The sequence below is a fragment of the Solea solea genome, chromosome 17 (genome assembly GCF_958295425.1).
Source record: "Solea solea chromosome 17, fSolSol10.1, whole genome shotgun sequence".
Lineage (NCBI taxonomy): Eukaryota > Metazoa > Chordata > Actinopteri > Pleuronectiformes > Soleidae > Solea > Solea solea.
The window spans coordinates 9,668,447-9,680,969 of NC_081150.1; the positions used below are offsets into that span (position 1 = coordinate 9,668,447).

The 12,523-nt window shown below is 38.9% G+C and overlaps 1 protein-coding gene across 1 annotated transcript; it reads right to left on the bottom strand.

Moving 5' to 3' along the window:
- Window positions 1-1,899: 1,899 nt before the first annotated feature.
- On the bottom strand, window positions 1,900-8,742 carry scml4 (Scm polycomb group protein like 4). Its single transcript, XM_058612668.1, has 6 exons — window positions 8,603-8,742; window positions 7,572-7,774; window positions 6,930-7,059; window positions 5,030-5,242; window positions 4,023-4,168; window positions 1,900-3,419 (listed from the first exon to the last, which is right to left on the bottom strand). The coding sequence occupies exons 2-6, from the start codon at window positions 7,767-7,769 to the stop codon at window positions 3,294-3,296; spliced, it is 813 nt and encodes a 270-aa protein (XP_058468651.1). The 5' UTR covers window positions 7,770-7,774; window positions 8,603-8,742; the 3' UTR covers window positions 1,900-3,293.
- Window positions 8,743-12,523: the final 3,781 nt, after the last annotated feature.

Genomic DNA, 12,523 nt, shown 5'->3' on the forward strand with positions numbered 1-12,523 from the left:
TTTGGACGACATGCTATAGTATGACCTTTTTTTGTCAAATTTTGGAAAACATACTAACCTATGCCTTTTTTGTCACATTTCGGACGACATACTATGGTATGACTTTTTTGTCAAATTTTGGACAACATACTACAATATGACTTTTTTGTCAAATTTTGGACAACATACTAACCTATGCCTTTTTTGTCAAATTTTGGACGACATGCTATAGTATGACCTTTTTTTGTCAAATTTTGGAAAACATACTAACCTATGACTTAAATGTCACATTTTGGACAACATGCTATAGTATGACTTTTTTGTCAAATTTTGGACGACATGCTATAGTATGACCTTTTTTTGTCAAATTTTGGACGACATGCTATAGTATGACCTTTTTTTGTCAAATTTTGGAAAACATAACCTATGACTTTTATGTCACATTTTGGACGACATGCTATAGTATGACTTTTTTGTCAAATTTTGGACGACATGCTAACCTATGACTTTTTTGTCACATTTTGGACGACATGCTATAGTATGACCTTTTTTTGTCAAATTTTGGAAAACATACTAACCTATAACTTTTTTGCCAAATTTTGGACGACATACTAACCTATGACTTTTTTGTCACATTTTGGACGACATACTAACCTATGACTTTTTTGTCACATTTCGGACGACATACTATAATATTACTTTTTTGTCAAATATTGGACAACATACTAACCTATGACTTTTTTGTCACATTTCGGACGACATACTATGGTATGACTGTTTTGTCAAAATTTGGACAACATACTTTAGCATGACTTTTTTGTCAAATTTTGGACAACATACTATAGCATGACTTTTTTGTCAAATTTTGGACGACATACTATACTATGATTTTTTTGTCAAATTTTGGACGACACTATAATATGACTTTTTGTCAAATTTTGGACGACATACTTACCTATGACTTTTTGTCAAATTTTGGACGACATACTAACCTATGACTTTTTGTCAAATTTTGGACTACATACTATAACATGACTTTTTTGTCAAATTTTGGACAACATACTAACCTATGCCTTTTTTGTCAAATTTTGGATGACATGCTATAGTATGACCTTTTTTTGTCAAATTTTGGAAAACATACTAACCTATGACTTAAATGTCACATTTTGGACGACATGCTATAGTATGATTTTTTTGTCAAATTTTGGACGACATGCTATAGTATGACCTTTTTTTGTCAAATTTTGGAAAACATACTAACCTATGACTTTTTTGTCACATTTTGGACGACATACTAACCTAGGACTTTTTTGTCAAATTTTGGACGACTTACTAACCTATGACTTTTTTTTTCAACCTTTGGACGACTTTTTTCTCAAATTTTGGACGACATACTATAGCATGACGTTTTTGTCAAATTTTGCACGACATACTATACTATGATTTTTTTGTCAAATTTTGGACGATATACTAACCTATGACTTTTTTTCAACCTTTGGACGACTTTTTTCTCAACTTTTGTACGACATACTATAGCATGACTTTTTTGTCAAATTTTGGACGACATACTTTACTATGATTTTTTTGTCAAATTTTGGACGATATACTAACCTATGACTTTTTTTCAACCGTTGGACGACATACTAAAGTATGACTTTTTTCTCAAAATTTGGGTGACATACTTTTGACATAAAATTTGGACATCAGCTACATAAATATAGTAATGCAAGAAAACAACAGAAAATGCAACTGCAAAAATATTTAAAAAGAGAAGCAGGTAGATTTGGAGTACAGATGCATTTAATAAATGTGATACAAAACTTGTGGAAAATAAGTATTGTGGAGTCTTATTCCACACCACCCTTCTTGCAGATCATGGAATTCCATATATTAGACTGATTTATTACAATTGTTTGTTTGTTTTTAAAAAAAAGCAAAAGTTTAGTAGCTCACTTTAACAGACGACATCCTATTTCAACATACAAGCTGCTCATCTTATAAGTCTGACTGTGACACAAAATTTCAGAGAAAATTTTAAGTAAAACACAAAATATCATATACATATTTAGCAATGAAAATTCCACTAGGTTAATTGAACAAATCTCCATGAGATTGATAACGTGTGTCCAAACTGAGATTTGTACAATATTACATGACAAATGTAGGTTTTGTGTCTTTGATTACTGTTATTAATGCTGTCACTGTTAATGCTTATACTGAGTAGTTGGTCAGTTTTTCTTTACGATTGGACATAAAGTACTGCTGCATTGTTGTCTGGTAAAAAAAAAAAAAAAAACACAACTTGGAGAAATTCACAGCTAAAATAACTAGAGAGGTATCGTGTGAATAGAATAGAAACCATATAACCATAAGTGTATTTGTATGGATGTTGCACAGATAAGACCCCAGGTGGTGTTCAAGCCCCTTTTGAAAGACATTTTTATTTATGTCTTTTTGTGTATTCTCCTTTTTTATATGACCCATGGCATCATTTCTTAATTAAAACTGTGTAATAATGCCCCCCAAGAAATGTAAATATATAGTAATTCTGAGTACTAAACATCTGCATGAGTGTATGTTTATTGCAATAAATAAATATTGAGGATTGATGAGGCTGTATTCGCAGTAATGTTTTGACTGAGCACAAAGTCATATGGGTTCGTTTCCAGATGTCATCACTCACACAGTTCTGCAACCTTCTGGCACACTGGAAGTGTTGCAAGTCAAGACTGTAAAACCAGAAAGTGTAACATCACATACAATTTATGAGAGCATAATGAAAATCCATCTGCCTTGTTTCCTGCCTTGAGTGTGATTCTGAGCACATCTGCTTAGTCAGACACCGTATGGTTTCGCTGTTCATTCACTCAGCGCCGAGCTGTGGTTTGTGGTAAAAAAAAAAAAAAATGCCCCTGTTACTTTGTTTCACTTTTTCTTGATGATGAAATACAGTACATCTTTTATATCGAGGTGAAAAGAGAACAGATCTGAAGGATTAAAAATTTGAGTTTTTTGAGATTTTGAATCGCCTCCAAACGGATTATCTGAAAGAATTTCTTTGAATTTAAAAAAAACGTGTCAATAACTGAGATCTGCACATTTCAATGTACTGTCGCTGCCATTTATGTGGCACTATTTACACTGTAAAACCATTCAGATATGCAGTAAACAAAGATGGGGAGGAAAAAAAGACGTGAACGGGGTCCAATTTGTGAAAAAAAAGTCCAAAGGTGGTCGTGACCTATTGCTGATGGTTGAGAAAGTCTGTGTGAATCAGTGTGAAAGCAGAGGTGACCCGGAAGTTTAGCAGAAAATCACAACCGATTCTGTTTGAGCCTGTCGATGTGGTAACAGAGTTTGAGCGCGGGGCCCAGCTTCAGCCCCAGGTACTTCATCATCATCTCACTTTTCAGCAGCAGCAGAGCGTCTCCGTCTATCTCCTGAAGCACATCACAGAGCCACGGTTACATGGACAGTACACCATTATTATATTATGAATATCACATGGTGCATGGGATGTGCAAATCTATCCTAATACAGTTTGTTTGCCAGATCAGTTAAAGGCCAGTAGGACTGAGCAATTTAAGAAAAACATCAAGTGAAGACTGTGAAGGATAAAAGCCACAAATTACCACATGACACTATCACAACATTAGCTGCTCAATAGTATGTTCTATGGCTAAATGAGAATGTAAAGATTTGCAGTTTCCACCATCTATGCAGACAGGGGAAGTAATGAATTACATTGGTGATGATGGTTTGGTTTCATGCAGAGGAGAGATAGTGATTATGTTAGACAAAGGATGTTGAACATGGAGCTGCCGGGCAGGAGGAAACATTAAGACCACAGAGGTTCATGAATGTTGTGGAGGAGGACATGAGGACATGTTAGTGTAACAGAAGAGGACACAAGGGAGCAGACAAGACGGCGGTACATGATCTGCTGTGGCGACCCCTGAAGGGAGAAGCCGAAAGTCCAGCAAGTCAGTCAAAAATAGAATCATTCACTTGTTCAGCCCTTCAGTGTAGTAGTCTGGACTCACATGTTTCCTGAAGACTTCAGCGTGAGGTCCTAGTGCTTGAGGGTCAGCGTCTTTGATGAACCAAACCACCTCCTCCACACTCCAGTTAGATGGGTCCTTACCAGCAGGACGTTTGCACTCTCCAGAGTCTGGCATTGGACTGTAGCCTGTGAATGTGTATGAGTAAATACTGAGTCCCACATCTGTTTATAATGAAATACATTAGCACGACTGTGTTCCACTCATGCAAATAAAGAGAACAGAGCAAAGAAGAAAGCAGAGGCAGATGGATGGATGTCGGCTCTTCCTATCATTGTGAAGTAGAATTCACCAAGCGTTGGATTGTTCACCCACTAATAGGGAACGTGAGCTGGGTTTCGTGAGACAGGTTAGTTTTACCCTACTGATGATGTGTTGTTGCAATAGTAATCTTGCATCATTAATTGATTCGATAAATAAAGAAAACACAACAAAAGTTGTTTTATATCGCTATCTTCTTTCTTTTTTTAAGTTATACATCAAATTGTTCTCAGGAACTTGTAAAATGCTGAAATAACTTAATGTAAAGGTTTTTTTGTTTTTTTTTGATGACTTGTTTCATGTATTTAAAGCGACGCACTGTGGGATATCATCCTTCAAACAATGTCCCCAAGATTATTTTGATGGTACAGCAACTCATACAAAGCTTGTTAAAGCCTGAGCAACGTCTGGTTTCAAGTCCGGGCCATGAAGAGAACTACAGTGTTCTACTTTGGACGACATACGTCATACGTGAGCTTGCTGTGTTATTGGAGTTATCTCATCCATAAATCAAAGTACAGACAATGCAAGCTATGCAAACTCTAAACCGTAACCCTAATTTATTGGAGAAAAACCAGTGCAGACAACGAAATGTAGACTGGAGAAACAGACCATAAGTGTGTCATTTTGTTTGCTCTGACTTCTAAAGATTAAAAATGTTCATTCCTAATAAAGGGATCGAACGTGTAGCAATCTTTTTCAGGGGTTTCCCCCACACACAGCCTCACCATTTCTGTTTGTATCCTGGAAGCTGCCTGGGCATGACAATTGTCTGCACAAGCCCATTGGAGTGGAGCACCTGCTGCCACGGTAACCATACGAGCGCTTTGCTGGGTACTGTGACACCATGAGGTTAAACCCGGAGTCACTGGGGTCCACGGCGTATCTCTTGGACTCCACCGGTGGGTCACATAAGAAGTCGTCAGGCACTGGTGTCTCTGCTGAAGAAGCAGAAACAACGACAACAACAGGAAGTGACATATTTCCAGAGAGAGGTCAAAGGTTTCACACATTTACTCTAATACTAATTACTAACTTTTCTTGAAGGTTTATGTTTGTCCTAAATTTGAACAAATGAAAGTGGTTGTAAATGTGTGATCGAACACCTGCAGCGCGAGGTATTTTCAGACTACCTGATATTTTTAATTAACATATAGTTTGTGCACTTTAGACAGAATATGCACTCTGCACTTTGGGAATGAGTGTGAGTATTGTTATTATTGTTGTCCTACCCTGTGTGTGTGTGTGTGTGTGCGTGTAGCGATATGACAACGATCGTGATTTCATTTGATCCGTTAGGATTTCATTCCATTTGATGTGGTCTGGTATGATGATTTGATTTTTGAAGCTGTGAACATGTGTCTGAATGTTGTTTTCATTTGCATTCGTCTGCAGACTTAGCCAAACAGTGATGAACTAACTACTCTTATAGGAAAGATAATGTTAAACCTCCCCTGAGTCTGTTACTGTGAGGAAATGAAACAGCTGAGCAGTAAATCAGTAAATCCTGTGAATCTGCTCTGAGCCGTTATGAGTTTACCTGTGATGACAGAGCTTAAAGATGGAGATAACTACACTGGGTTAACTCTGAATCATTTTAACTTTATAACTACACGGGTTTGAAAAGGTCCTTTTCATCTGTACATCCAAACATCCTTTACGTCTCCACCCCTGACCCTTTTTTTGGGGGTCCCTGTTCAAAAAGAGGGTCAGGGATGAAGAGGATAAAATACAGCATGTACATATAATTATATAATAAGATAAAGACAAAAATACAGAGACTAGTGTTGAAATACCCGAAAAGAAAATGGCGAATCTGTCTCGTGGTGCCGCAGAGAGTAAACCGGTCTGTGTTTGCACACACAGTGTGTGTGTGTGTGTGTGTGTGTGTGTGTGTGTGTGTGTGTGTGTGTGTGTGTGTGTGTGTGTGTGTGAGCATGCTTTGCTTCTGTTTACAGTGTGACATTACAGTGAGGCCAAACTGCTGGTCCCTGACACATTAGATTCCTATTCCCAACTCAAATACACTGAAGGCAATCTTTAAATATTTGCTTATTCAGAGTAGAATAGATCAAGTCAGGAAACTGATAGGGAAAAAAAGAAAATGTCTGACTTTCTCCACAGACAAAGCAGAAGAGGGAGGCTAAGCGAGTGAAGACTATGTTTGAGAATGTGTCTTTCTCATAGACACTACTGGGCTGTTTTTGATTTAACAAGCACACAAACACAGGAGTCAGTGTTTTCTGATACCATCTAAAAAGCATAACCCCCCCCCCCCCCCCCCTCACAGACAACAAGTGACTAGTTAGGGAGCAAAGAACAAAGACACCGCGCTGACGTGTGTGCAAACAGAGGCATGTATTCAGTGCTGAAGTAAAGTAAAAAAAAAAAAGAAGAGAAGATGCAAAAGCAGAAGAGAGAGAGAGAGAGAGAGAGGGAGAGAGAGCACATGTCACACCGCAAAACACTCATCGAGCTGTGAGAGTCAAATACACCTTTTTAAAAGAAAAACAAACAAAAAAAACACCTTTCTACCTAATTAGACCTGATAATTCTGGGTGCAGAAGTAACTTTATAACAGTCAAAATGACTGTGTGTTTTTTGTGTTTTTTGTGTTTTTTGTGTTACCTGTTAGGACCTGTGGTGTGGACGACTGAGGGACGATTGCAGCGTCCTGTGGTACTGAGCCCATCTCAGGCTCTGGAGTGCTGCTGGGAGAAGAGTTGGCCAGTGGGGACATGACCATCCTGGGCTTCAGCTGCACACACACACACACACACACACACAAACTTGTTTTTCTATCTCTATGAGGAGACATAATGCACTATCACAACTAAATACCCAGCCCTGAGCCTAAAACCAGGCTGAAAAGGCCCTTAAACCTCGTTGATAGAACATGTGAATTATAGAAAGTAAACACGATATCTCTCTTGTCCACTGGAGAAATGATCAGCAGTGTTTTTTGGTGACAGAGGCTCCAGACTGGAGCTTAAAGCGTAACGTGTGTAATAATTAGTGATATTCAAATGGTGAGAGAGCAGAGTCTCTGTTTCCCAAGCACGTCAGGGAATTACGGCCTTCGCATACCAGTGATGATGTTCTTCTTCTTTATTTGCATAATAAGCTTCTGTTTCAAATAGAAAAACATAATCACACTCTGGCTGGTTTGGATGCTCTGGCTTCTGCTAAAAGATGGTGCCTAAATAAAGCTTTATTCTAAAGGCTAAAATATCCCATTACTATGTGAAAATAAAGTGACGGCTGACTGACCTTGAAGCCAGGTTTCCTGCCTCTCTTTTTGGGGACCTTGTGGGACGACAGAGGCTCTATGTAGTGACCCTGGAACTCCAGCTTACGGATGGGTGGCCGTCCTCTCTTTCTGCCAGGCACTTTACCCTGGGGCCCCATCATAAACTGTGGGCCAGGAGCGGCAGTCTGCATCTCGGCGCTGCCAGACAGGGCGCTCATCAGACCTGACGGAGACCAAAGAATATGATGATGAAAACCAAAAGTAACAGGAAGTGGCAGCTTTCAACCGTGCGCGTCACTGCCTCAGCACCGAAGTGGAGCGGAAGCTTTAGATGTATATGTGAGACCACTCCCTACACACACACACACACACACACACAGCGAGAGAGAGCTAAACTATAGGAAATAGAAAAAAAAAAGCCACAGAGAGCTTTGAAGACTGCTACACCCCTCCCCCTCTCCAGCTGCAAAGATTGAAATAAATATCATTACTGCAAAGAAAGAGAGAGACAGACAGACAGACAGACAGACAGACAGACAGACAGACAGGGAACACACACACACACACACACACACAACCTCATCTAGTGCACAGTTCTCAATCTTAACTTTGACCACAGTCTTGCATATGAGGTGCTGCCTCTTTAGGACCAGGTTTTGGACCTTATCTACTGGACCTGAAAAAGTCAGTGTCACTACTAGAAAAGGTCCTAAAAAGGTAACACACACACGCACCATCACTGTGCAACACCACAGAAGTTGTTTTTGTTTTTGTTTATTGCAACAGATGATAATGATGGACTAATTCAATGCCTTAGACCTATTACTATATGTTTGATGTTGCCTAAAAACTGTAACCAGCACAAACAAACAGGTTATAGAAAATTAAAAAAAATGATGCTCTTCCTCGATGACAAATACTGACAGAGGAGGAACAGGAACAGAGACAGAGACAGACTGAACACGTGAACATGTGGGATCCCTTCAAATCACACACACACACACACACACACCCACACACACACACACGCATCATTCTCAGCATTGCCTACCCTGCACACAGCTGCTGTCTGCTGACGCTTCACTCCAGCAGCAGGTCTCCTGATATTCCCCTGATGGATCTCCAGCCGTCTGTTCTCTACTGTTCTCTACTGTTCTGTGATGCTGCTGCTGCTGCTGCTGCTGCTGCTGCTACTGTACACTTTCACAACACTCTCTCTCTCTCTCTCTCTCTCTCTCTCTCTCTCTCTCTCTGTTCCTCAATCTCCGACCACCTTCCTGTGAAACCACCCCCTCCTCCCCAACCCCTCTTCACTATACCCCCCCCTCCCCTTTCCTCTGTGTCCCCTTTCAGTTGTCATAGCAACACGCTTCTAACATCCCATGGCAGCCTACAGACGTGCTGGGCTTAAAGCAGTGTGTGTGTGTGTGTGTGTGTGTGTGTCTGCCATAAGCTACTTCTGGAGACAAACCAGTCAATTGGGGACAAAAGATGGTTAGAATAAAGAATAAAGGGTGAGGGTTACACATGTGGTTATGATAAGGGGAAATTAAGACATTTTTCTCTATACTAAGGGTAAATCTATATTAACCCTTTAATATAGATTAATAGAGCATTTTGCCTGCTTTTTTCCATTAAAGCGTAGAGTATACACAGAGGCTATAAGAATGTCTTATATCCCTTTTTTCAGCACAACCTATAGGCAATCTGACGAAAAAGATTTTTTAAATCAGATTGAATTTGTGAAATTTAGAAATACGTCACAGTTCAAAGACCGCTTCGTTTTTAGGAAGAAAAAGAAAAGAAAAACGGTCTATTTTGTGACTTCTGCACAATTATTGCTACTTTATATTATATCACTACTAAAAATGCGATATAAAATGACTCAACAAAAATGCATTTTTTTAAAGCCTGAATATGTGACACAAGGACATTTTGAGGGAAGTGAAAAAACATATTTTTAGCTGGTCCTCCCTTTCTGTGGCACCTTAAAAGGGTATTAAGACTTTATGGGTTAGAATGAGAATAAGGTTCAGGCCAGGGTAAGGATAAGGGTTGGGGTTTGTCATTTAAGTTGTGATGGGTAAGGTTATAGGATATGGGGCTTGGGAGTGTCTACGAGTGTCCTCACAAAGATAGCCGTGCAGAAATGTGTGTGTGTGTGTGTGTGTGTGTGTAAGAGAGAGAGACAGAGAGAGAGAGAGAGAGAGAGAGTGTCATGTAATTACAGTTGCTGCAGCTCAGGATTTTTCTTGTCTGAAAAAAAAAAGCTCACTCAGAGGAATGATGGGGGATTCAAGCTGTGCCATGTTTGCACTCTGAGCACTGGGGGTCTACAAACTGTAATCTTCACTGAAATTATCTCTGAAGAAATATATATATATACATATATATATATATATATATATATATATATATATATATATATATATATATATATATGTATACAGAGGTGGAATGTAATGAATTACATTTAATCGCGTTACTGTAACTGAGTGGGGTTTTTGTGTCCTTATGTTTACTTAAGTATGTAATTAAATACTTCAGTATGTTTAAAATAACAGCCATTACTGAGTAATAAAATAAAATAAAATAAAATAAAATAAAATAAAATAAAATAAAATAAAATAAAATAAAATAAAATAAAATAAAATAAAATAAAATAAAATAATGTGGACAGGTGACTGGTGAAATGGCACTAGTTAAGGTCCCTGAGTGACATGTGTGACCTTTGACCCATTTTGACTGATACATTATGTCATTACATGTTTTATTTTGTCGGCACTTTAACTTGTAAGGGTTTGCCTTCAATTAAAAACAATTCATGTGAGACTAATTGTGTCCCCTTGTCCTTTTCTGCACGACACAAGAAAGAACCCCAACCTTGTTATTAAAGTAGCTAAGTTACGCTGTGTAATTTTAAATACGCTACTTTTTTGAGTATTTTAGTACTCTTTCACCTCTGTGTATATATATATATATATATATATACATATAAATATATATATGTATATATATATATATATGTGTATATATAAAACCAAAGGTACTGTACCTTAGGTAGAGGCCTTTCGGGAAAAGCTAATTTTTATGTGACTTCCTCTGTGTCGGCTCATGTATGTGTTTTTATGTCTGATAATGAAACACGCGAAAAGAGAAGACGACCCAGCCGAGGGTGGGTCTCTGTGTGGCTTATCTGCTCTTAAAAGCTACAACTGAAGAACAACTCAGCCTTTGCCCCTCGCCACCACTTATCGATTAGTTACGCTCAGGTTGCCATGCCGATTTCCATTTAGACGCCGTGTTTGTGGGGCTTGGACGCTCAATCAAAATCAGGTTAACCTTTCAGAGAGAGGATCAAAGGGCCCCGGTGCCCTCACCTCCACGCAGCACCGCTGAGAGCACGTGCAGAGATTTGTAAGGGGGTTGGCTTTAAGGAAAACACTGAATATGATGTCAATATGAAAATGTTTGTGTGTGTGTGTGTGTGTGTGTTTTTTTCTTCACTTTGATTTTTCAGTTTAAAGACAGAGACAGCTAAAAGTAGCAGATTCCAATTAACCTCTGTACTTTCTGTTCATTTTCATTTGAAGGCCCACATTGGCGCTGTGTCCTGTTCTGAAAGGCTCTTTTCATTTTGGCCAAAGGTTTTATTTTTTATTTTCTACTTGTTTGCAGAAAAATTCTATTGAATGTATTTGTGTTATTATCATTATTAGCAGGGACATGTATTATTATTAAAAGTCAGACTGACTTATTGACACGTGCATCAAATTTGGAAGTGTGACTTTTTGGGTTATTCCTCAAGCAATATATATCAGTCAAATGTGGTTAAGTAAGAAAAGAAGAACACGTTTATAAATACTATAAATACTACTTGGGCACACCAGTTACTGTGATTGAATCAAACTGTGACAAAAGCATATTGTCCCGGCCCTAGATATGACACAGCGCGACCACCGTCACGCGGTTAATTGGCAGTTACTGTGATGCCCTGTCTGTATCTGTGTGTGTGTGTGTGTGTGTGTGTGTGTGTGTGTGTGTGTGTGTGTGTGTGTGTCTGTGTGTAACCCCATAAATCATAAAAGTAATTACACAGTGAGATTAATCCAGATGTCCCTCCTCAATCAGTCCTGTCCTATTACACTGTTTCACATTACAGATGGAGACTGAGGGAGCAGATAATCATCTTTTACTTAAAAAGAACTGGGTGTGGGGGAGGGGATGTGGGGGGGCACCATTAACACTGACTAACGACATGAGGCAACTCCATTTTTTTTTTCTTTTCTTTATAGAGACAGGGGGGAAATCTTTGCACCACTGCACTACACCCTGTGCCTTTTGGACTGCAGCCTGATTTGTTTATAGCTAATTAAGCAATTAAGCGATCAGTGATCGACTCCTCCCCCATTTTATTGTTAAACTCGGGGACATAATCTCCCCGTATTGTTCCCCTTTTTGGACACCATGTGTGCAAAAAGCGTGTTTAAAATGCTGTGGGAGCGCAGTGTTATGATGCAACAATGATCAGCAATGATTAGCATAACTTAATTCAGTCGCCGCAGGCCACGGACTTTTAAATCTGTTTTCACTTATGCAAAAGGGGAAATTGCAATGGAGTCAGTTATGCTAATGCATCTGTGAAGTGCACACCTACACACATAAACAAAATGTCTTAACGTCGGCGTGCCACACACACACACACACACACACACACAAACACACAATGCACACTTTGGTTTCCAAGGCTTCCAAAGACAATGCATTAACTTACATCGATTTCCTGGAGACTTACTTTACCCTTAACCTTAATTACAGAAGACATGGGGACTTAGGTCCCCACAACATAAGGAATACTAGGTACACACACACAGACAGCATTCTTAGTGAAGACACTCATACTCATAATACATTCTCTAGCCCCTAGACTAAATTTAACCTTCACAATTAAATGCCTTAACCCTTAACCCTT

Excerpts from the sequence above, each read along its gene's own strand:
- scml4 (XM_058612668.1), bottom strand. The coding sequence starts at position 7,769 with ATGAGCGCCCTGTCTGGCAGCGCCGAGATGCAGACTGCCGCTCCTGGC. Across the intron at positions 5,243-6,929 it reads CACACCACAGGTCCTAACAG|CAGAGACACCAGTGCCTGAC; the intron begins GTAACACAAAAA and ends CTGCTTCTTCAG. Across the intron at positions 4,169-5,029 it reads CCAGGATACAAACAGAAATG|GCTACAGTCCAATGCCAGAC; the intron begins GTGAGGCTGTGT and ends ACACATTCACAG.